We start from the raw sequence: 21,211 nt of genomic DNA, 5'->3' as shown, positions 1-21,211 counted from the left end.
TGTGATTGTCAATCTGTATCCCCATCAGGGCGCTAGAGTAGATATAAATATTTAAATCCATCCCAGCATTGTGAATACTTATTCCCCCAACCCCAATTTGTGCTGCCACTGCCAAAATTGGAGGAGTCTTGGGGTGAGCAGAAAAAAATAATTGGGAGGCCAAATGAGACCTCCTAGCCAGGTTTTAGCCTCCTGTGACTTAAAGCTAAACAGGAGGAAGACTAAAACCTCACACACCATTACATGTACATGGCCAGATAAATCTGCATTTCGCAAAGGCGACATGGGGTTCTGTGGGAAAATGATTGCTTGTACATGAGAGCATGAGCAAAGTTCTTATTGTTGCAGGGTGATTTCATAGCTAGAAGCATCCTTGGAGCATGAACAGCGCGTGAACAGCTCGTGCTGTCCTATATGATTGGCTAACGTAGCATGGCCTGATGCTCGCATAGTCTAGTGCGAATGTCCTTATCTGCTGGCTAGAACAAATTGCTTGGCTAGTATTTTGTATCTTTCTGATTTCACACAATAAAAGCTGTGCTTCATTAGCCCTGGGGGCAGCCATATTTCGGAACCTATCATGGTGTGAGACTGATTTTTCTTTGGATGCCGAGCTGCAACTCGACAGGGTTCTCCACAGTTTGCCAATGTACGTTGACAGGCAGCCGCACCTCTCGCTTGTGGTAGCAGCTTTTTCCAGGCTTATAGGGGAAGATAGGTAGAGCTATTTTCTCTCTGTCAACAACCTCTATGTGAAGAAGCAGAGTATTTGTGAGCAGCAGCTGCTGGGGAGAAAGTGGGAGTGGCTGATACTCGCCAGCCCTGCTCAGGACATTCCAAGGCATCTGGTGCCACAGTGAGAATTGCTAGACGAGATGGATCTTGGTTTGATCCAGCAGGGCAGATCTTATGCTTGCAGAATGCAAGTTGTTTTTATTAGTGTAAAATGTGAGTAAGCTCACCGTCGTTTGTGTAGACCACTGAGGAGGGTCTGAACTTCTTAAAAAGCATTGCGGCTCCATCTTGCATCACCCAGCAGGGCTCTCTACTTTGCCACTGCAGTAGCAGGAGAAGCCCCAGGAGACAAGGGACCCACACTGGCAAAGCAATCCAGCAGAGCAGCTGCCACCATATCTACAGGCCCATCACTCATGCAGACCTAGGGCAGCCTCGGTCCCTCCTACAGAAGGCCCTCTTGGGGGCTTTCCAGGGACTGCTGCTAGAGAGGAGCTCATCAAGGGCAAGAGCCAGGCGTTTCATGCCAGTGGAGTGATGTCACTCGGCAGGTGGAGACCATTTGGGGCTGGATGACAAGAGAGGTCTGCCTCGTACAAGCTCCCCATCCCCACGCGTGCTGGATTGGGGGTTTGGATTGTGCTCTCAGTTGTCCTAGTTTTCTGGGAAGGATGAAGTTCATGGGAAGAGGCGGAGTGTGCCCTCCTCCTGCTTGGCCCAACACATCTCACTTACCCTTTCACAGCACCGGAAGAACCCATGTTTGTTTCAGTGTAACATAATAAGAGCACCTTCAGTTCTAAGAAGGCCTAAAAGCAAAAAAATTGAAGTGGTTTTCAGGTTTTGCTTAGTAAACCTATTAATCTTGCCTCTTCTCTTCTCTTCTCTTTCCCTCCCCTCCCCTTTTCTTTTTCCTTCTTTAATCTTTCTAGTTGTGTTTGATATCTACAGGGACAGCATGGTAAGTCAACTCTTTGGTTTGTAATGCTTTATTATTTTTATTCTGTGTAAATTTTTGACTATGGTCTCCTTGGCAAAGCAGTATTTTATTCTGCTTTTCAAAAAAAAAAAAGTGATAGTGTGATAGTGTACAGTAATAAAACAGTTGCCATGATCTTATGCAGGGTACCCATCAATAAGCATGAATAGTACATATCCAAGTGTGCTGCAGGCACACTGGTTCTGTGAGTGCCCAGTGGGATTTTTCATTTTTTCTTGAAACAATATTGTAGAATTTTTGGTATTTATCTTAAGCAGGAACCTGGTTCCAGTCACCACTGAATTGGAGTGATTTTGCAGTCTTTAATACCATTACCGCCTGGAAATGTGGGTTTTCAACATATGAATGTAGAAATTGCAGTTTGTGTTGCTGCAAGGGAATGAATGGTTGTTCGTTAAATTCTAAAACACAAGCTCTACTTCATCCTTCTCTGTAATACCTTGTTAAGATTTCCTGGTGCCCTATTTGGGGATGGAGACAATATTGGCAGGTCTGCATAATCATAGCCAGTCATTCTATCCTGCACTTCAACTGTTCCAAGCAAATCTCCTACGGTATTAAAAGCCCTCCTGGCTCATACCTGCCAGAACGGAAGATGGGGCAGGCAAATTTCTCTTTATTTTTTGATATGCCAGCTCCAGTCTGGTATAGGGGATGGGTCCAATCCCTCTCACAGGATCTACACCACTGGCACCTGCCTCTGTCTCAAAGCACCACAGGGGACTGCTGGCAATGGTTCTTTACTCATGGGACGATGCTGGAGCTTTTGCTGCAGCGGCTAAAAAGTTCACATTTCACATTAACCATGGATTTTGGTGGACCAGTTTTCTATCAACATGGGATCTATAATGCTGACTTGCTATATAATTAAATGTGGTCAAATTCCACATGTTGTATATGTCTGTAATGGCAGGGCAAGTCCATCTTCTATGGGAGTGGGGAGTGGCTTCTTTCTCATGCTTAAAATCAATATGGCATTAAGTAATGTGTGATGTATTTATGTAAAACAAAATAGTATCTGTATCTGTTACTTGGATATACCTTGGGAGTGTGAGAATTGTCATTTGCTCAGAGAGCCTGTCTTCTGAGAGTCACACTCGCGGTTTCACAATGCTGGAAGCTGCCCAGTAATTAAGTGTTTTGAGCAGTAGGTTAGGACCTTACTGGATCAAATGGCAAAATAAAAGGATAAGCATGATATATGAAACAGCCTAATGTGCAAAACACATGGTATGGCTTTGGGGGCCTTTTTAAAAATAAAATATTGTCAACTGCACCTCCAGACTATTAATGGCTACTAGTCATGATCGGTGAGCCGCTTCCATGATCTGGGCATCGTTGCTCTGCAGGGGACAGCAGCAGGAGAGGCCTCTGGTCCTCATGTCATGTTTGTGCTTCATGCGAAAATCTGGTTGGCTACTGGAGGGAAACAGGATGCTGAGCTAGATAAATGTTCTGGTAAGCCTGGCTCTCTAAAGCAGGCATAGGCAAACTCAGCCCTCCAGATGTTTTGGGACTACAACTCCCATCATCCCTAGCTAACAGGACCAGTGGTCAGGGATGATGGGAGTTGTAGTACCAAAACAACTGGAGGGCCGAGTTTGCCTATGCCTGTTCTAAAGTGTGTGCGTGCTTGTTTCTGTTTGTGTCTCTGTGTCTGTGTGTTTGTTCAGTACAGGGGTCCCCAAACTTTTTAAATGGGGCCAGTTCATGGTCCCTCAGACACTGTTGAGGGCTGGACTATAATTTGAAAAAAATATGAATGAATTCCTATGCACACTGCACATATTTTATTTGTAGTGCACAAACAAAACAGGAAAAACAATACAATATTTAAAATGAAGAACGATTTTAATCAACATAAACTTATAAGTATTTCAGTGGGAAGTATGGGCCTGCTTTTGGCTAATGAAATGGTCAATATCGCTAATCCTCGTCCCTACAACCCAGCCTACACATGGATCTCCCTCACCCCCATGGCCCAGTCTACATGTGGGCCTTCCATGCCCCCATCCCCACAACCCAGCTGGTACACGTCTCCCTAACCCCCATCCACCACCCCCAGCTTGCACGCCTGTCCTCCAACCCCAAATCCCCATGCACTAGCCTGCCCGCGCACTTTTCCCTACCCTTGATCCCCATGGTGCAGCCTGTCTGCGTGTCGCCCATCCTCATGACTCACTGGGGGGGGCAATTCAGGGCCACCCCTCCTCTGGAAGGCGCAGTTGACGAAGACAGCATTCTTGCCCATGCAGAATATATTTGCACCATCGGCATGTGCGGAGGAACAAGGCGAGCTTGCGGAGAGGGCAGCACCTCCTTGGATGGGCTGGATCTGACCATCACTGCCTTGCCTGCACACGCCTCCCCCTCACTTCCTTTCCAGGGCATGGCCACCTGTCCTATAGCATGGGAATGCAGCTGACTGCAAAAGGATTCCCCCGCCCCGCCTGTTCTCCCTTGAATCTCCCCCACCTCACCCCCCCCCCCGCTTCCTGACCTGCTTTTCTGGCGATTGGGGGCCCCAGGCAAGGCGGCAAGGCAATTGGAGTTGGGCCTACTCCTCACTGAGCAAGTCTACTGACCCCTTCCCTCTGCTTGTTGCTTTCCGCCCCCGCCTGGCCCCCTTCGCAGCATCCACAAGCAGGCTGGACAATTAGGTGTTAGTGGGTGGGGAGGTCAATAAGGCAGCCGGAGGTGAAACAGAATGGGATCGTCTCCATTTCAGCTCCCCGAGAGCTCAGTCTCTTGCTGGCGCTGCACAGCACCCACCCCTGCGCCCGCCCATCTTCCCAGCCTGACTGCTGATCCGTGTCAGGTGAGACCCACTTTGCAGATGGCTTGAGCTCAGTGCAGTTTGCCCAGACTTGATCCTTCTCCACCTCCTCCTCCCTTCCCCCTTCCCCAAGAATCCTGGTGCGGAAAGGAAAGGAAAAGGAGGGGACTGAAAATCCAGCATCTTCCAAATAAGTCACCCTTATCTGCTTGTGCGTTACCAGGGGAGCCTTTTTGGAGACATGCTGGATCAAGGAGAAATTCCTTACGCTGGGGAGCCATATTTGCTGCTTGGCGCGGCTTCGCCGGCTGGGTTCTTGTGATGATGGCAGCGTCGCCCCCCCGTCCAGAGGCGTCCGTGGCTTTGGATGGGCTGCAGGAGTTTCCTGCTGCCAATGTGAAGCCGCAGCAGCATTGCGGAAGTCAGTCCCTTTGTGGCGAGGCGCCACGGCTTCTTCTCAAGGAAACACCGTGCCGATTTAGCTCAGTGCGTGGGACTGACCAAGCGGGAATAACGAGCCTGGTGGGCCAGACCCGGCCCACAGCCCGTAGTTTGAAGATGCCTGGTCAAGTACATTGTATACTCCTTTTCCCTCCCTCCCTCCAGTTTTCATCTTCTCCTTTCTCTTTACAGCTTTTCTGGGTGGGTGGTAAGGGAACAGTGTTTGGGGGCGTCTTGAAACGGAAGTGTCTTGAGAATTGTTCATAAAACACCACAGTTGTTCTTCATTAGTTAAGAAGGCTCCTTGCTGGATCCAGCCAAAGGCCCATGCGCTCCAGAATCCTGTTCTCACACTAACCAACCAGAGGTCTATGAGAAACCACAAGCAAGGCCTTATTCTCCATGAATTTCTAATTTAATTTTGTTGAAGTACCAACTGATAAAACGATTGAAAGAAGTATCAAAAACAGAGAAACATGCAGGTTTGAACCAATGCACGGTGGCAGTTAATGCCCGTCACTTTTTAAACAGAATCAAATGGGTCAAGTGTAAGAGGGCTGTATATGCAGTTCTGGCCACATATATTGAAAGCTGTATTGTGCCACTTTAACAGTCATGGCTTCCCCCAAAGAATCTTGGGAACTGTAGTTTCTTATGGGTGCTAAGAGTTATTAGGAGAGCCCTATTCCCCTCACAGAGCTATATTGCTCGAAGCTCCCTGGCAAGAGGGATTGATGGTGAAACCACTTTCAGCACCTTTAACCAACCCCTTTTTTGTGGAAAGCTATGGCAGTATAAAAGTGATAAAATAGATGTGTCTTTCAAGCTTATACCAAACACTTTCACTGATAGATATCCAACTCTGGTACTCTGGCTTTCCTCAGAGCAGCCGACGGCTGATCTACCGCTGAGCCTGTTCCACCAAGATTAGTGGATTTACAAGCAACTATATTTAGGTTTGGGCTATAAATGTCTGCAGTGAACCTTGGCATGGCTATGTGAATGTTTGAAAAAAGATGTTTGTGCAGATTGATTATTAAACCTTAAAAGTGGCTATATAAATGAATCTCTAGTGGAAGGTTTTCCTCTAGCAGGAATAATCTTGAATAGTAGTCAAAAAAGTGTGGCTATTAACAACATTGTGATGTCAAAAATAGACAGAAAAATGTGCTTAACTGCCTGGAATTTATTGGAGCGATCATATTTACTTGTACTTTCTGTATTCATTACTGGGTTGTGGAAACCTGCAATTGAGCAGCATTATCTTCTGAGTCTGCTGCTGCAGAGCAAAGGTGTTTGGTGGCTTATATTGCTAGATGATGATGATGATGATAAAAATAAAAATATAATTTATCTTCCTCAGCCACTCTGGGCGGCTCCCAACAGAAAATAAAAAACACAATCAAACATCAAACATCAAACTTCCCTAAACAGGGTTGCCTTCAGATGTCTTCTAAAAGTCAGATAGTTGTTTATTTCCTTGACATCTGATGGGAGGGCGTTCCACAGGGTGGGCGCCACTACCAAGAAGGCCCTCTACCTGGTTCTCTGTAACCTCACTTCTCGCAGGGAGGGAACCGCCAGAAGACCCTCAGAGCTGGATCTCAATGTCCGGGCTGAACGATGGGGGTGGAGACACCCCTTCAGGTATACTGGGCCAAGGCCATTTAGGGTCTAAAAGGTCAGCACCAACACTTTGAATTGTGCTCGGAAACGTACTGGGAGCCAATGTTGGTTTTCAGGACCGGTGTTATATGGTCTCGGTGGCCACTCCCAGTTACCAGTCCAGCTGCAGCATTCTGCATTAGTGGTAGTTTCTGGGTCACCTTCAAAGGTGGCCCCACGTAGAGCACATTGCAGTAGTCCAAGCAGGAGATAACTAGAGCATGCACCACTCTGGCAAGACAGTCTGTGGGCACGTAAGGTCTCAGCCTGCATTCCGGACAGAGCTGGTAGACACAGAATTGACGTGTGCCTCCATGGACAGCTGTGAGTCCAAAATGACTCCCAGGCTGTGCACCTGGTCCTTCAAGGGCACAGTTACCCCATTGAGGACCAGGGAGTCCCCCACACCTGCCCGCCCCATCCCCCGAAAACAGGACTTCTGTCTTGTCAGGATTCAACCTCAATCTGTTAGCCGCCATCTATTCTCCAACCACCTCGAGACACTCACTCAGGACCTTCAGAGCCTTCACTGGTTCCGATTTAAATGAGAGGTTGAGCTGGGTATCATCCGCATACTGATGAACTTTCAGCCCAACCCCCCCTCTTTCAGTGGGTCTGGGAAGGCTCCCTCACAGAGGGATGCATTCACCACCCCACAGAGTCCATCACCCAGTACTTCCCAGCTTGCTTTTATGAGCCAGGATGGGCAAGGATCAAGGAGACAGGTGGTTGGTTTCACTCGTCCAAGCAGCCTGTCCACATCCTCGGAGGTAACAGATTGGAATTTATCCCATGCAACTTGACTAGACAGGACTCTAGCACTCTCCCACCCTCGCCCTCCAGGAGAACATCCACCATGACCTGAAGCAGCTTGGCCAGGGAATCCTTGGTGCAGCAGGGAGGTTGGTACACCAAAAGGAATCCTGTACTGCCCCTATTGCCCAACTTCCAGAACATGCACTAAGAAAACTGGGTCTTCCCAATAGGATGCCTGGTGTAAGCTAATGACTTCCTAAAAATCACTGCAACCCCCCCTCCCCGCCCACATGACCTGTGCAGAAGAGAAACCTGGTGGACATGCAGTGGCAAGAACAGGCCCATCTGCTTCATTCAACCAAATCTCTGTTACACATGTCATGTCAAGTCCTCCATCCACGATAAAGTCATGGATGGCAGTGGTCTTGTGAATCCTTGACCTGGCATTGCACAGCAGCACCTTCAGGTCATGTGGGTCTCCCTTGCTGATTCCAATATCCTTCTGGTGGAGACCAGACCCGGAGGCAGGGATAGTCCTCCAATAACGACTAAACCTGCCTCTTCGGTAATGACATGGTCTGGTCCTGGCGTAACTCCTCTTATTTGTGATCACTGAGATCAGGTGTCCCAGTGCATCCCACCCCACGTGGAACCTGCCCCAGTCATTCTGTTGGCTGGGGCCCACTTCCAGGCAGCCCTGACCCTCTCCCTTCAAGAACCAAATTTGTTGATTTTGTTTAATCATGTCCGACTCTTCTTGACCCCCTGGACCAGAGCATGCCAGGCCTTCCTGTCTTCCACTGCTTCCCGCCATTTGGTCAAACTCATGTTCGTACCTTCGAGAACACTGTCCAACCATCTGGTCCTCGTCCCCTTCTCCTGCCCTCAATCTTTCCCAACATCAGGGTCTTTTCCTTCTTTTTTTAAAAAAATAATTTTTATTAAATTTTCCATTTTAACAATCCAATCAAATCACATTAAGAATTCCAAATTATACAAATACATATCATATAGTCCAAATATTCTGCCAAATTATAATTGGGGGGGGGGGCTTCCCATGCTTCAAGTTCAGTGGGGTTCTAATCATCTTATGTTTCTACTGCCTTGAGTTTCCAATAGTTCCTTCTTTAAATCTTCCTGTTGTTATCCTTCCTTCCCAACATCAGGGTCTTTTCCAGGGACCAAATACAAACTATATAAAACGATAGAAACTAATTTTTTAAAAAAACAAAACAAAACACAATTCACAGTTATACTGAAAATTAAACTAATCCCCAGCCCCAACTAATCGTTTAATTCACCCCCAACATAGCAAAAACCAGACCATAAAACTGTAATTTAAAATACCACAAATTAAAAACTATTTTTAAACATTTAAAAGCATTTTTGACATTTGCCTCAACCCCAGAGTTGTTCCAGTGAGTCTGGGCTGTTCAGCACTCTCAGCCGGGCAATCTTGCTGAACCTTGTTTGTTTGTTCTGAAGTATTGGCAATTGTTCAAGGCCACCAAAGGAATGTTCCAAAGGAAGGTACGGATAGGAATTGGAGAAACATTGTGGTTGGAATGTAGAACTTCCTTGTCCATTCAACATCTCTGTAAGTGATCTTTGATACTGGAGCTTCCATCTGCCTGAGTAGACGGTCATAACTGTGCACGGACTGATGCTATTCTGTGTGGCTTCCGCCCCTTAGAATCCTGAGCATCCCAGTTTTCATTTAAAAGGAAGAAATCTGTTGTGGCAGCAGAGATAAGTTTAAATGATGTGTGCTGGCAAAACTTTGGCATAGTCAAGAACACTGGGAAGAGTGGCCTGCCTACCCATGTTCTAAATGATGTAGAAATCTTCCTGCCAAAGCCTCTAAAATGGTTTAGATGGGCAAACTGCATACAGCTGTTTTAACACTTTGCACTTCATCAAGCTGAAGACGGAGACCTATCGCACCAAAAGGTCTAAATTTCCTAGCCGCTGATTCTTTTTGTGACCAAATTGGTTTTATCTTTTCTTTAAATTGATTTTATTAAGGATTTTCTTGGGTTACAATAGTACGAACATTGTCTCTACTTTCACATCATAAAGTCCTTTCTATTGATCAGTTATGTTTGATGTGAGGCTTTAATGTTGTATACAGTATAAGGCGAGGGGGGGGGGAGAGCGGAGGGAGAAGCAGGCAGTAGTCTGCATGGTGAAAGTGTGAGGTTTTTGTGTCAGCATCACATGGGTAGGCTTTCTTTCTATTCATGTATTTGTTTTCTTTGGCGTAAGAGAGGTTGGGGCCTGTGATTGCTTGCTTTCAGCTGACTGCATGTGTGAGGGGCAGGAGGAGTTGTTGTGTCAAGGTAGCCATGTCAATCTGTATGGCTGTCTGGTGGGTTGTTGTCTTGCTGGGCTGTGTATGTAATAAAGGAGAGCCACACGGGGGTGAAGGCATCCTCTTTTATTTGTCCTCGTGTTAGTTTCAGTTTGTGGGTTAGCTTTATCTTGTTTTACCAGTACAACAGGGATCCAAAATGTGGACTTTGCCTGATTTATTTAAGTGACAGCACCCTTTCACGTCTAGTACATGCATGCATGGAAAGACTGCAAAAGACAGTGGCTTGCCGTTTTGTGATATAGGCAAGAATTGTCTTGCTAAATCAGGCTGAAGCCACAATATTCTGCCTCCAGCAGCGTCCAGTCAGATACTTTAAGAACAGGGGCAGCCAGGGTAGTGCCCTCAGGATTTTGTGGCCTGCAGCTCCCATTCGCCTCTGCCAGCATGCTAAATGGTCAGTCATGATAGGAGTTGAAGTCCACAACGTTTGGAAGGCATCCCTGTGGAAGTTCTCTTAATAAGCCTGGCTCACAGGTAGCAGCCACCCCTCATTGTTTGGTATTAGCACCTGCTATCCAGATGCTATTTAGCTGTCATGGCTCATAGACACCAATAGGTCAATCCTCCTTAAGTCAACCTCCACATATGTTTTAATTGTTAATGTGTGGTTTCCTGACCTCCTTAACCAGCCTTGCTTCCACCCCACCAGATCAGATAGCCATTGTGTTAATGAACTGAACCCCACATGAAAATTAGCGAAAGCATGTGGGTCAACATTCCATTTAAAAGGCTTTCTTTATGTTGTCCTATATAAATAGATTTATGTTTTGCTTCTGCCATTTTTCTTCTGCAGGGTAGAGTGTGGTTAATTGATTTTAATCCATTTGGCGAGGTAACAGATTCTCTACTATTTATGTGGGAGGAGCTGAGGTCTGGAAATGGTTTGAAAGATGACGAGAGTGAAGGTGGAGCCATGGAACAGGTAACAGATGGGGGGGAACACATGGAATGTGACTGGAAATATAATTAAGCAGGTCTTCCTGGCTTCTCTATATGTACCAACCCCCTGCCAAGCAGGAAACACCATCAGAGCACTCCTGACATATGGTTGTCAAGCCTCTGCTTAAAGACCTCCAAAGTAGGAGACTCCACCACACTCCTTGGCAGCAAATTCCACTGTCGAACAGCTCTTACTGTCAGGAAGTTCTTCCTAATGTTTAGGTGGAATCTTCTTTCTTGTAGTTTGGATCCATTGCTCTGTGTCCGCTTCTCTGGAGCAGCAGGAAACAACCTTTCTCCCTCCTCTATATGACATCCTTTTATATATTTGAACATGGCTATCATATCACCCCTTAACCTCCTCTTCTCCAGGCTAAACATGCCCAGCTCCCTTAGCCGTTCCTCATAAGGCATCGTTTCCAGGCCTTTGACCATTTTGGTTGCCCTCCTCTGGACACGTTCCAGTTTGTCAGTTTCCTTCTTGAACTGCGGTGCCCAGAACTGGACACAGTACTCCAGGTGAGGTCTGACCAGAGCAGAATACAGTGGCACTATTACTTCCCTTGATCTAGATGCTATACTCCTATTGATGCAGCCCAGAATTGCATTGGCCTTTTTAGCTGCCGCGTCACACTGTTGGCTCATGTCAAGTTTGTGGTCAACCAAGACTCCTAGATCCTTTTCACATGTACTGCTCTCAAGCCAGGTGTCACCCATCTTGTATTTGTGCCTCTCATTTTTTTTTGCCCAAGTGCAATACTTTACATTTCTCCCTGTTAAACTTCATCTTGTTTGTTTTGGCCCAGTTCTCTAATCTGTCAAGGTCGTTTTGAAGTGTGATCCTGTCCTCTGGGGTGTTAGCCACCCCTCCCAGTTTGGTGTCATCTGCAAATTTGATCAGGTTGCCCTTGAGTCCATCATCCAAGTTGTTGATAAAGATGTTGAATATTGATCTTCTCCAATCCTCTGGCCACTGCTGAGTTTTCCAAATTTGCTGGCATATTGAGTGTAGCATCATCTTTTAAAATTTTAAATAGTTCAGCTGGAATATCATCACTTCCACTGGCCTTGTTATTTGCAGTGCTTTCTAAGGCCCATTGGACTTCACTCTCCAGTATGTCTGGCTCAAGGTCAGCAACCACACTACTTGGGGTGTACGAGACATCCATATCTTTCTGGTATAATTCCTCTCTGTATTCTTGCCACCTCTTCTTGATGTCTTCTGCTTCTGTTAGGTCCTTACCATTTTTGTCCTTTATTATGGTAATCTTTGTACGAAATGTTCCTTTCATATCTCCAATTTTCTTGGAACAGATCTCTGGTTCTTCCCATTCTGTTGTTTTCCTCTATTTCTTTGCATTGCTCATTTAAGAAGGCCTTCTTGTCTCTCCTTGCTATTCTTTGGAAATCTGCATTCAGTTTCCTGTATCTTTCACTATCTCCCTCGCATTTTGCTTGCCTTCTCTCCCCCACTATTTGTAAGGCTTCGTTGGACAGCCACTTTGCTTTCTTGCATTTCCTTTTGATTGGGATGGTTTTCGTTGCTGCCTCCTGTATAATGTTGTGAGCCTCCATCCATAGTTCTTCAGGCACTCTGTCCACCAAATCTAAATCCTTATACCTGTTCCTCACTTCCACTGTGTATTCATAAGGGATTTGACTTAGATTGTATCTTACCGGCCCAGTGGTTTTTCCTAATTTCTTCAGTTTAAGCTTGAATTTTGCTATAAGAAGCTGATGATCTGAGCCACAGTCAGCTCCAGGTCTTGTTTTTGCTGACTGTATAGAGCTTCTCCATCTTTGGCTGCAGAGAATATAATCAATCTGATTTCGATGCTGCCCATCTGGTGATGTCCATGTGTAGAGTCGTCTTTTGTGTTGTTGGAAAAGTGTGTTTGTGATGACCAGCTTGTTCTCTTGACAGAATTCTATTAGCCTTTGCCCTGCTTTGTTTTGATCCCCAAGACCAAACTTGCCAGTTGTTCCTTTTATCTCTTGATTCCCTACTTTGGCATTCCAATCCCCTATAATGAGAAGAACATCCTTCTTTGGTGTCACTTCTATAAGGTGTTGTAAGTTTTCATAGAACTGGTCAATTTCAGTTTCTTCAGCACCAGTTGTTGGTGCATAAACTTGGATTACTGTGATATTAAAAGGTCTGTCTTGGATTCATATCGAGATCATTCTATCATTTTTGAGATTGCATCCCAGTACAGCTTTCGCCACTCTTCTGTTGACTATGAGGGCCACTCCATTTCTTTTACCTGCAGTTCTTCTTGCCTGCAGTAGTAGATATGATGGTCATCCGAACTGAATTCGCCCATTCCTATCTATTTTAGTTCACTGATGCCCAGGATATCAATATTTATTCTTGCCACCTCATTTTTGACCACATCCAACTTACCCAGGTCCATGGTTCTTACATTCCAGGTTCCTATGCAATATTTTTCTTTACAGCAGTGGACTTTCCTTTTGCTTCTAGGCATGTCTGCAACTGAGCAACCTTTCGGCTTTGGCCCAGCTGCTTCATCAGCTCTGAATCTACTTGTCCTCCGCTCTTCCTCAGTAGCATGTTGGACTTCTTCCGACCTGAGGGGCTCATCTTCCAGCGTCATAACTTTATATGCCTGTTGTCTTTGTCCATGGAGTTTTCTTGGCAGGGATACTGGAGTGGCTTGCCGGTTCCTCCTCCAGGTGGATCACGTTTGGTCAAAACTCTCCACTATGACCTGTCCATCTTGGGTGCCCTGCTCGGCGTAGTTCATAGCTTCTTTGAGTTATTCAAGCCCCTTCGCCACGGCAAGGCAGTGATCCATGAAGGGGGCTGATGGGACTACTGATTCGTTAATGTAGAGATGTAGAGATGGCCCACTTCCTTTGGTATCCAAGAAATGGAAATCTATTTGTATTCTGATGTCTACTCAGCAGTAAGGGTGTCAATTAATAGGGTGAATGCACATACAAAACCTAAAGGTCCAAGTATTGTTAGTGTGTTATATCTGTGTGTCTACCTACATTTTTAAAAAAAATCCTTGCAAATGAAGCTGATCTTTTTTTGCCCCTTCTTCATTCACAATTTAGTAGGTTCACTTCCATCCAAATAAAATGGGCCCTTGATCTTTCATTCTCACTGCTACATTTTGAGCAGCTGGAGTTGTGAGGGAGTATCTTTCATAAATTTCCTTTTTGAACTTCTGCATATATACACTGGTGTTCTGGACTTCAGGGAGCTGGAAATGAAAGGCAAGATTAATCTGAAGAAGGCCTTCCTGGTGACAGCTCTGCTTTCCAAGTTGCTCGTCACCCTGAGCTTTTTTGCACTTTCCAGGCAAAACAAAAGGCTCTATGTGTAACATCAGTCTTCAAGCACCACCTTTATGCATGAACTTCCTCACTGTACATTTAACAGTCTTCTGATTCTTAGTGGATGCTTCTTTTATAATATCGGGTCTTCTAACTGAACTGTTGATATTTCCAGTTCCATTTTATTTTATCAGTATTTGAGAGCTTATGTAGCAAGAGTACTGATTCCCACTAATAGGAAAAAGGGACAACTGAAGGCCCCTAGGCCAAGACCACCTTCACCCAGCTTGCCAAACAAAGGGCAACAGAGGCTGTGGAGGCAGCTGCATTTATGTACTAGAACCTGCCAGCAGGCCACCTCAGTGAACTCCATTCTTCCAATGGCCCTCCTGGAAATTCAGTTGTTTTTGTCCTTCAAAAATGTCTAATTCTTCTACAATATTTTGAGGCTTTTTCCTAATACAATGTACATTTGGAAAATACAATTTAAAATGTGTATTAAAAAGCCATTGATAAAGTAGAAATACCAAGTGAGTGATCCTTCCCAATGTGATCCTTTTGAGGCTTTTTTGTTGTTGTCAATTATTTGAAATATACTGCGCTAATTAGGTACACACAATGGTGATTTCAAATTGACATCTCTTGCTTATTGCTTCCCCTTATTAGGACTATCCATCATTCCGTTGTACAAACAGCAACCTAACTGTTCAGCCTAGCCCGTATCTCAGCTACAGGCTGCCCAAAGATTTTGTAGACCTTTCCACTGGGGAAGATGTTCACAAATTAATTGACCTGCTCAAACTGGTAAGTAAGTTTCCTAACTGAGGAACATATCTTTAAGTTTCTAAGGTAACTGCAAACAGGCACTTATTTGGTTCAGAGGTGAGTTCACATCTGTATGTGTCATTTCATTTCTCATGATGGTCTCCTTCCCACCTGATGAGCTGGGAGGACACTCTTGTAAAGCTTGTCATATTAGATAATACAATGGTTTTGTTGGTGGTGGTCGATCTGTTGAGGTTATTTGTAGACTAATTTCCACATGGTGCTCAGTGATCAAGTGATGTGAGACTCAATCAAAATTATTTTCACCTCTTTTATTTTTTACAGCACCGTATTGGCCCAAATATAAGATGCACGTGCAAATAAGCCACACCTTTAAAATTCAAGGCTTATTTGCGGGTGCAGCCCGCCTCCTGGCACTCCTGGCACAACCTCCCCAGGCTGGCGCCGGGGGAGGCTTGGGAGTAGTGGGCAGGCGGGCTGCGTGCCACTCCCACACACTCCTGGGCTGCTCTCGGGGGGGGGGGCATGTGGTAAGGTCACGAATATAAGCCGCACTTTAACTTTTCACAGCCCGAATTTGGGGGGAAAGTGTGGCTTATATTTGGACCAATAAGGTATATCAGTTTCTAGGTGAATTTTTATATTTCATCATATATTTGGTAAACTCTTACAGGGTCTCTCTGTTTTCATTTAGATTCTGCCTTACCTGGTCTTTTTAGTACTGGTTGCTTGGTGTAATAAGGGACAAGAGTCATTTTGTGTAGAGGGAAGAATTTTGGCAAGCGCAACTTCTCCAACCCAGTTGCTGCAGAGATGTTGGGTGCCTTGACATTTTAAATTTTAGGTTCACAATCCAAAAGTAGATCCTAAGCTCTGGACAGACTTTATTTTTATCTCTCCAGCACTTTTAACTGAATTGTGCCATCCAGTGTTTCCAAACTTTTTTAAAAAAAAACCCATGATGATCAGGAAAAATGACAAATGCAAATATTTAGTCGCTATATACCATCTTTGTATATAGGAGTCCTATAGGTTTTAGTAGCCCATTTCAATAAAGGGATACATATTTAGAACCCACAATTTGCTGGCGTTTTTGTAGCCAGGAATGAAGTCTTTAAATGCCTACTTAAATGATTATGAATATATTAAGGCTACATTTCACAGCAACAGTTCTGAAGTGGTGTTCATTAAGCTGCTGCAAAGGCACATTTCCTTACAGAGTCAAGCCCATCACATCCAGCATTCTGTTTCCTCCTGTGTCTGGCTGGAGGCCTTTGCAAGGTCAGAAGCGTAGTTTGAAAGTGACAGCCCTCCCCTCTTGATTGTCTCCAGCCTCAAGTATATGTCTCAGTATCTGGAGGTTCTGTTTACTACAATGTCTAAAAACAGTTGACAGACTTAACCTCTTTGTATCCAGTTCCTTTTTTGAAACTGTCTAATCCTTGTGGCCATTGTTTCATATAGTGAAGGAGAATTCCATAACTATTGCCAATCTGTTTATTTGGAGAGTCCTGAATTTTTAGATGGGGGACACCTGGATCGCCAGTAGTACATGTGAAAAGGACCTGGGGGTCTTAGCAGAACACAAGCATAACCTGAGTCAGCAGTGTGGTGCAGAAGCAAAAAAGCGAGGGCTATTTTTGTTTGTTTGTTTATTTATTAGATTTCTATGCCGCCCTTCATCATAAGATCTCAGGGGGGTTCACAGAATAAAATTAAGGATAAAATCAAGTAAATAAGTAAAACAAAACATAGAATGGTAGAGTTGGAAGGGACCCCAAGGGGCATCTAGTCCACCCCTGCAATGCAGGGATCTCAGCTCAAGCTCCCAAGACATATGGCTATCCAGCCACTGTTCAAAAAGCTCCAGAGGGAGACCCTTCCACTGTCAAACAGCTCTTACTGTCAGGAAGTTCTTCCTGATGTTGAGTGGGAGTCTCCTTCCTTGTAACTTGAAGCCGTGGGCAGGAGAAAGCAAGCTTGTTCCCTCTTCCATGTGACAGCCCTTGAGATACTTCAAATACATATTATAGGGAGTTGTTTTTGGTCTGATACAGACTGAGATGCTGAAAATGACATTTCTCCTCTTGTTTTTGTTTTTATGAGGTTACAAACTTTATACTCTTCCCCACCACTCTCTCCCCTTGTACAGCATTGTTACTTATTGGCTGCGAATAAAAAAAGTAGAAACTGTATTACTTAATCACATTAGAGAAACACTTTAGATTTTCCTTAGAGGTGAATGTGATTTGAAGGATGGTTCACCTACTTTTGCCTCTTCAAGGGAGATAATATGGGAATATAATTTGATTGTTTTCCCCAAAAACCCATTCATAAGCTGTCTTTCCAGGGGCAAGTTGGGATAATGTAGGTGTGTTTATGCTTAAGTAGGGTTGCCATATTTCAAGGGCAATCGCCTGATAGCCCCTTTGCCGCTGCCGAGCCCCAGCTGCTTATGCCTGAGCCTGAACCAGAGCTGCCCACACACTTCTTTTTTTTAAAAAAAACCCAAATCCAAGACATTTGCTTTAAAATGTAAAATTCTCCCCGGGTGTGCATGTAGGATCCCCCAAAGAGGACATGTCTGGGAATTCCTGGGTGTATGGCAACCCTATGCTTAAGTTTTCCTCAAACTACTTTCAAGTCTCAAAAACTACTTTGTGACTCTGTGCTTAGAATGACTGCAAGCCTAGTCTGGCTATTTGGTAACTGGTTTCCAGCTTTTCTCAGCAAATTAGGCATATTGATCACACAGTGGAAGACATTGAGGTTTTCATTTTTAATCAGTCAATTTCCTGCCCTTCTAACAAGGTTAATCATATCACTCCTCAGGCAGAAGGAAAAGGCTAAATAACAATTGGCAACAGCATTGAGTGAAATCTTATCAAAAGCATTTCATTGAGTGCTTTCTTGTTGTTCAGTCGTTGGTGGTTGCAGGTGGAGGTGGGGGGATATTATCTAATCCAAAAGAAATTTATCCATCTGAAGTATTGTTCCAAAAGAACATCCATTTACTTAAGGTTGTATATTTTGAGCTGTACACTTGTTAAATCTAGTCTTGATCTAATAGCAGGACATGCCTTCAGGCTTTACAGAAGATCTCTTAGTGGTAGAACACAGAGTTTAGCTTAAAAGCCTCCAATGTGTCAGCCTATAGATCATGAAATCTTTAGTTCCAAAGCTTGTGAAGGTAGCTTGTGGGGTTATCAAAAAGCTGCAAGCTTCCCTGCTGATCTTTCTCCCCAGTGCTTTCATAAGAGTTGAAAGGACTGGAGCTGAGTTACAAAGTGACCTTTGTTATTAAGGTCACATTATGAAAATTGGGACAGGCCATTCCATGCAACTGCTGGATTAACCCGACAAGTCCATTGATGCATTAGCAATCTCAACTGAAGTATTCATTATGTCCCTGCAGAACATGCTGTGGGGGGTGGCGGGGGTGGGGAGAGTGGGTCACTAAACAGCATGTGCATTTAATGATGCATCCATCAGTTCAGGAAGAAGAAGAAGAGAGTGTTAGATTGAGCATGGAAGAGCTTCAAGTGTGATGTCACTTAACCAGGAAGTCATTATTATTAGCGTTCTATTCCCCTGCAGCTCCCTGCTTTAAAATAGAGGTCTTTATTTAGTCTTTTTTAAAAAGCCCTTTGATGTTAGTTCTTTCTGACAATTGATTCTCCTCTCTTGAATTATGTAGATTTTAGTGAGCATTGCTAATATTGAATTATGCAAAAAATTTAAAAGTAACGTGTCCAAATACTCCTGTCTCTGTGGCTTTAGAAGGGGGATGGGAAACCTTCCCCCCACCCCTCTAGAGAGCTGTGCTCCTTTGGGGGCCACATGCTGGTGGTGGGCAGGATCAGAACAGGCCATTCCCTCCTTCAGCCACTGCCTTTTTCCCTTAGCCTTTTCCTCCCTGCCCAGGCAGGCAGCCAGGGGAAGGGGCAGCTTGCTCTTGCCCAAGGGCTCTTTTGCTCTCCTCCCATCTGTTTCAGCTCTCCTGCCCTCTTCTCTCCCTCGGGGAATAGAGGCAGTGGGAAATGGGTTGTATTTATTCAATTGCGTGGCTGTCTCCTCTGGAAAATAGTTGTAGCATTGAATTCAATATAATTTCATTTTTCTTGGTTATCCTAACAGAAACGAAATCAGCAAGATGATGAAGAATCATGAAACGTGGGATGAAACTGGAATAAGAAACAAGGCCACAACTTCATGGGGAAAGATAGCATTTTTGACACCACAAGCTCTGAGAACATTAGCTCTTTAATATTATTCCCACAACCCCGTGATGATTCTGATCGTGTGTGGGCACTTCATTGAATAAATCTGTTTTAAGCTGACTTTGCAGTATTACAAGGGAGACAGCTGGTTCTCGCTTAACACTCCTGGGTTTCCCCTTTCTCTTGATGACAACTTTTTATTTCACAACTCGCTACAACCAAGAGAACTGTTGTTGTTGTTTTTTGCTGTAGTGCTATCCTCTAAAACTATTTATTTATGCAGTGGTACCGTGGTTTAAGAACAGCTTAGTTTATGAACAACTTGGATTAAGAATGCTGCAAACCCAGAAGTAGGTTTGTGATCTTTGCCTTGGAATAAGAACATGCTTTGTTTCCTGTTGAGTGTGTTCCATTTGTAAATTGAGTTTCCCGCTGCTATGGGAAAGCACACCTTGGTTTAAGAATGCTTTGGTTTAAGAACGGACTTCCAGAACGGATTAAGTTCGCAAACCAAGGTACCACTGTATTCTAGTTTATTGGCCACTTGTTCATAAATATCTAAGCAGTGAACAAAATATATATCAAATCCCAAAAAATCATCATAAATACAATGTGTAAAACCCCTTCGTTATAACAGTGCTACAAGCAAAACAAATAATATGTCAGTTGACAAAAGGTTTCAGCATCTGAAATAGAAAAAGTGCCTGGCTAATTGTCAGTGGAGCCATGTTCTACAAAGCTGGCATGATCACAGTGAAAGCCCTGTTGTTGGTAGTTTCATGCCTTAGAAATGGGCACTGCCAGCAACTCCCATTTGTTGAATGTTCAAATCAGGCCTAAGGCATAGGGGGGCAAGGTGATCTTGAAGGTAACCTGTTCCTAAGTGATTCAGGGCTTTATAAACTAAAATTAACACCTCTATATTGGGACTGGTAGCACACACAGGCAGACCTTCTGAATACGAAACTGGCAGCCACTGTAGCAATGTGCTGACCTTAAGTCCCAAAGAGTTTTCCTGCTTTGCCCGGAAGGTGGCTAGAGCAGAGGGCTCCTATGACTTGAGAGATGGGAAGCGACCAAACCCATTGGCCTGAGAGGGAGTTTCTCCCGTAAGTAGCTTGCTGCCTTTGGTGTGAGTCAGCTCTGCTTTCTTCCCACTAGCCCAGGCCCTGCTTTTTTGGCCAAAGGGCCACATTCACCCAGAGCCAAGCTTCTGGGGGCAGCGGGGCAGCAGTATCTGTGGTCAAAGGTATGTGCACCCACTCTCCACCCAACCTCAGACACGCCACACCCCCTGCCCACGGCTGATCCGGCAGATGAGCTGAAGAAAAGGGGCTGTTTCCCCCTCAAATGACTGGCCTGGGACCAGCAAGGGGATTATTTGCATCTTTATCAGGGTGCTGGATTCCACCCACCCCAGCCCTGGGTCTACATTTTTATTTTGCCACCACCACCACTAAAATGGTGGTGGTGGGGAAATCGTTGTTGGAGTGTGTGTGTGTGTGTGTGTGTGTGTGTGAGAGAGAGAGAGAGAGAGAGAGAGAGAGAGAGAGAGAGAGAATCAGGCCGTGAACTGAGGGAATTGTAGCATTGGAAGGGACCCTGAGGGTCATCTAATCCAACCTCCTGCAGTGTAGGCATATGCAGCTGTCCCATGCAGGGATCAAACCCGCAACCTTGGTGTTATCAGCACCATGCTCTAACCAACTGAGCTGTCCAGGCTGTCCAGATAACCACCCTTGGCATATACTCTTCTAGGGTGGCTCACCACAGTAAAAGCAACACAAAACATTGAAACAGCAATAAGCAAATTATGAAGTAAAGTGAAGGACACAGTAAAAGCGTTATCAGCTTAAGAATGTGTGAAAAGGTAGGTACTGAGCAAGCTTCCCTGAGGAGGGGATGCCAGAGGCCACAGCTGAGAAGGGCCTCTTTCTGGTTGCCACCCACTTTGCCCCAGAGGGGGGGGAGCAGCCAGGCCATGTGATGTGAGTGGAGAGGCAGGCAGTCCCTTCGGGCACCTTTGTTTGAGCTGCATAGGGCTCTATTGGTACACCTGACGTGTGTGCTTTTTCATGTGACTGTCAAAATAAAACAGTAAATTCTGTGGAAACAGCTTTGTTTTATAGAGCTTTTCTTGATACCAGTTATTTTGTCACAGCCATTTCATACCTGGAGAAATAGCAGATTCAGTGTTTAGTCATACCTCACCACTT

General features: G+C 44.9%; 1 protein-coding gene across 4 annotated transcripts in view; it reads left to right on the top strand.

Moving 5' to 3' along the window:
* CDC123 (cell division cycle 123) overlaps positions 1 to 19,115 on the top strand; it is a 72,403-nt gene extending 53,288 nt beyond the window's left edge. For 3 of the 4 annotated variants that reach the window (XM_081210767.1, XM_081210765.1, XM_081210766.1), the window contains 4 exons: positions 1,668 to 1,696; positions 10,541 to 10,669; positions 14,656 to 14,793; positions 18,913 to 19,115. In XM_081210767.1, the coding sequence (XP_081066893.1) occupies positions 1,668 to 1,696; positions 10,541 to 10,669; positions 14,656 to 14,793; positions 18,913 to 18,945 (329 nt within the window). In that variant the 3' untranslated portion in view covers positions 18,946 to 19,115. The remainder of the gene's footprint in view (positions 1 to 1,667; positions 1,697 to 10,540; positions 10,670 to 14,655; positions 14,794 to 18,912) is intronic. The other variant, XM_081210768.1, reaches the window with a different exon arrangement.
* The last annotated feature ends 2,096 nt before the right edge of the window (positions 19,116 to 21,211 follow it).

Source organism: Podarcis bocagei (genome assembly GCF_964188305.1).
Source record: "Podarcis bocagei genome assembly, chromosome: 10".
Taxonomy (NCBI): domain Eukaryota; kingdom Metazoa; phylum Chordata; class Lepidosauria; order Squamata; family Lacertidae; genus Podarcis; species Podarcis bocagei.
This window is presented reverse-complemented; position numbering and strand designations above follow the sequence as displayed.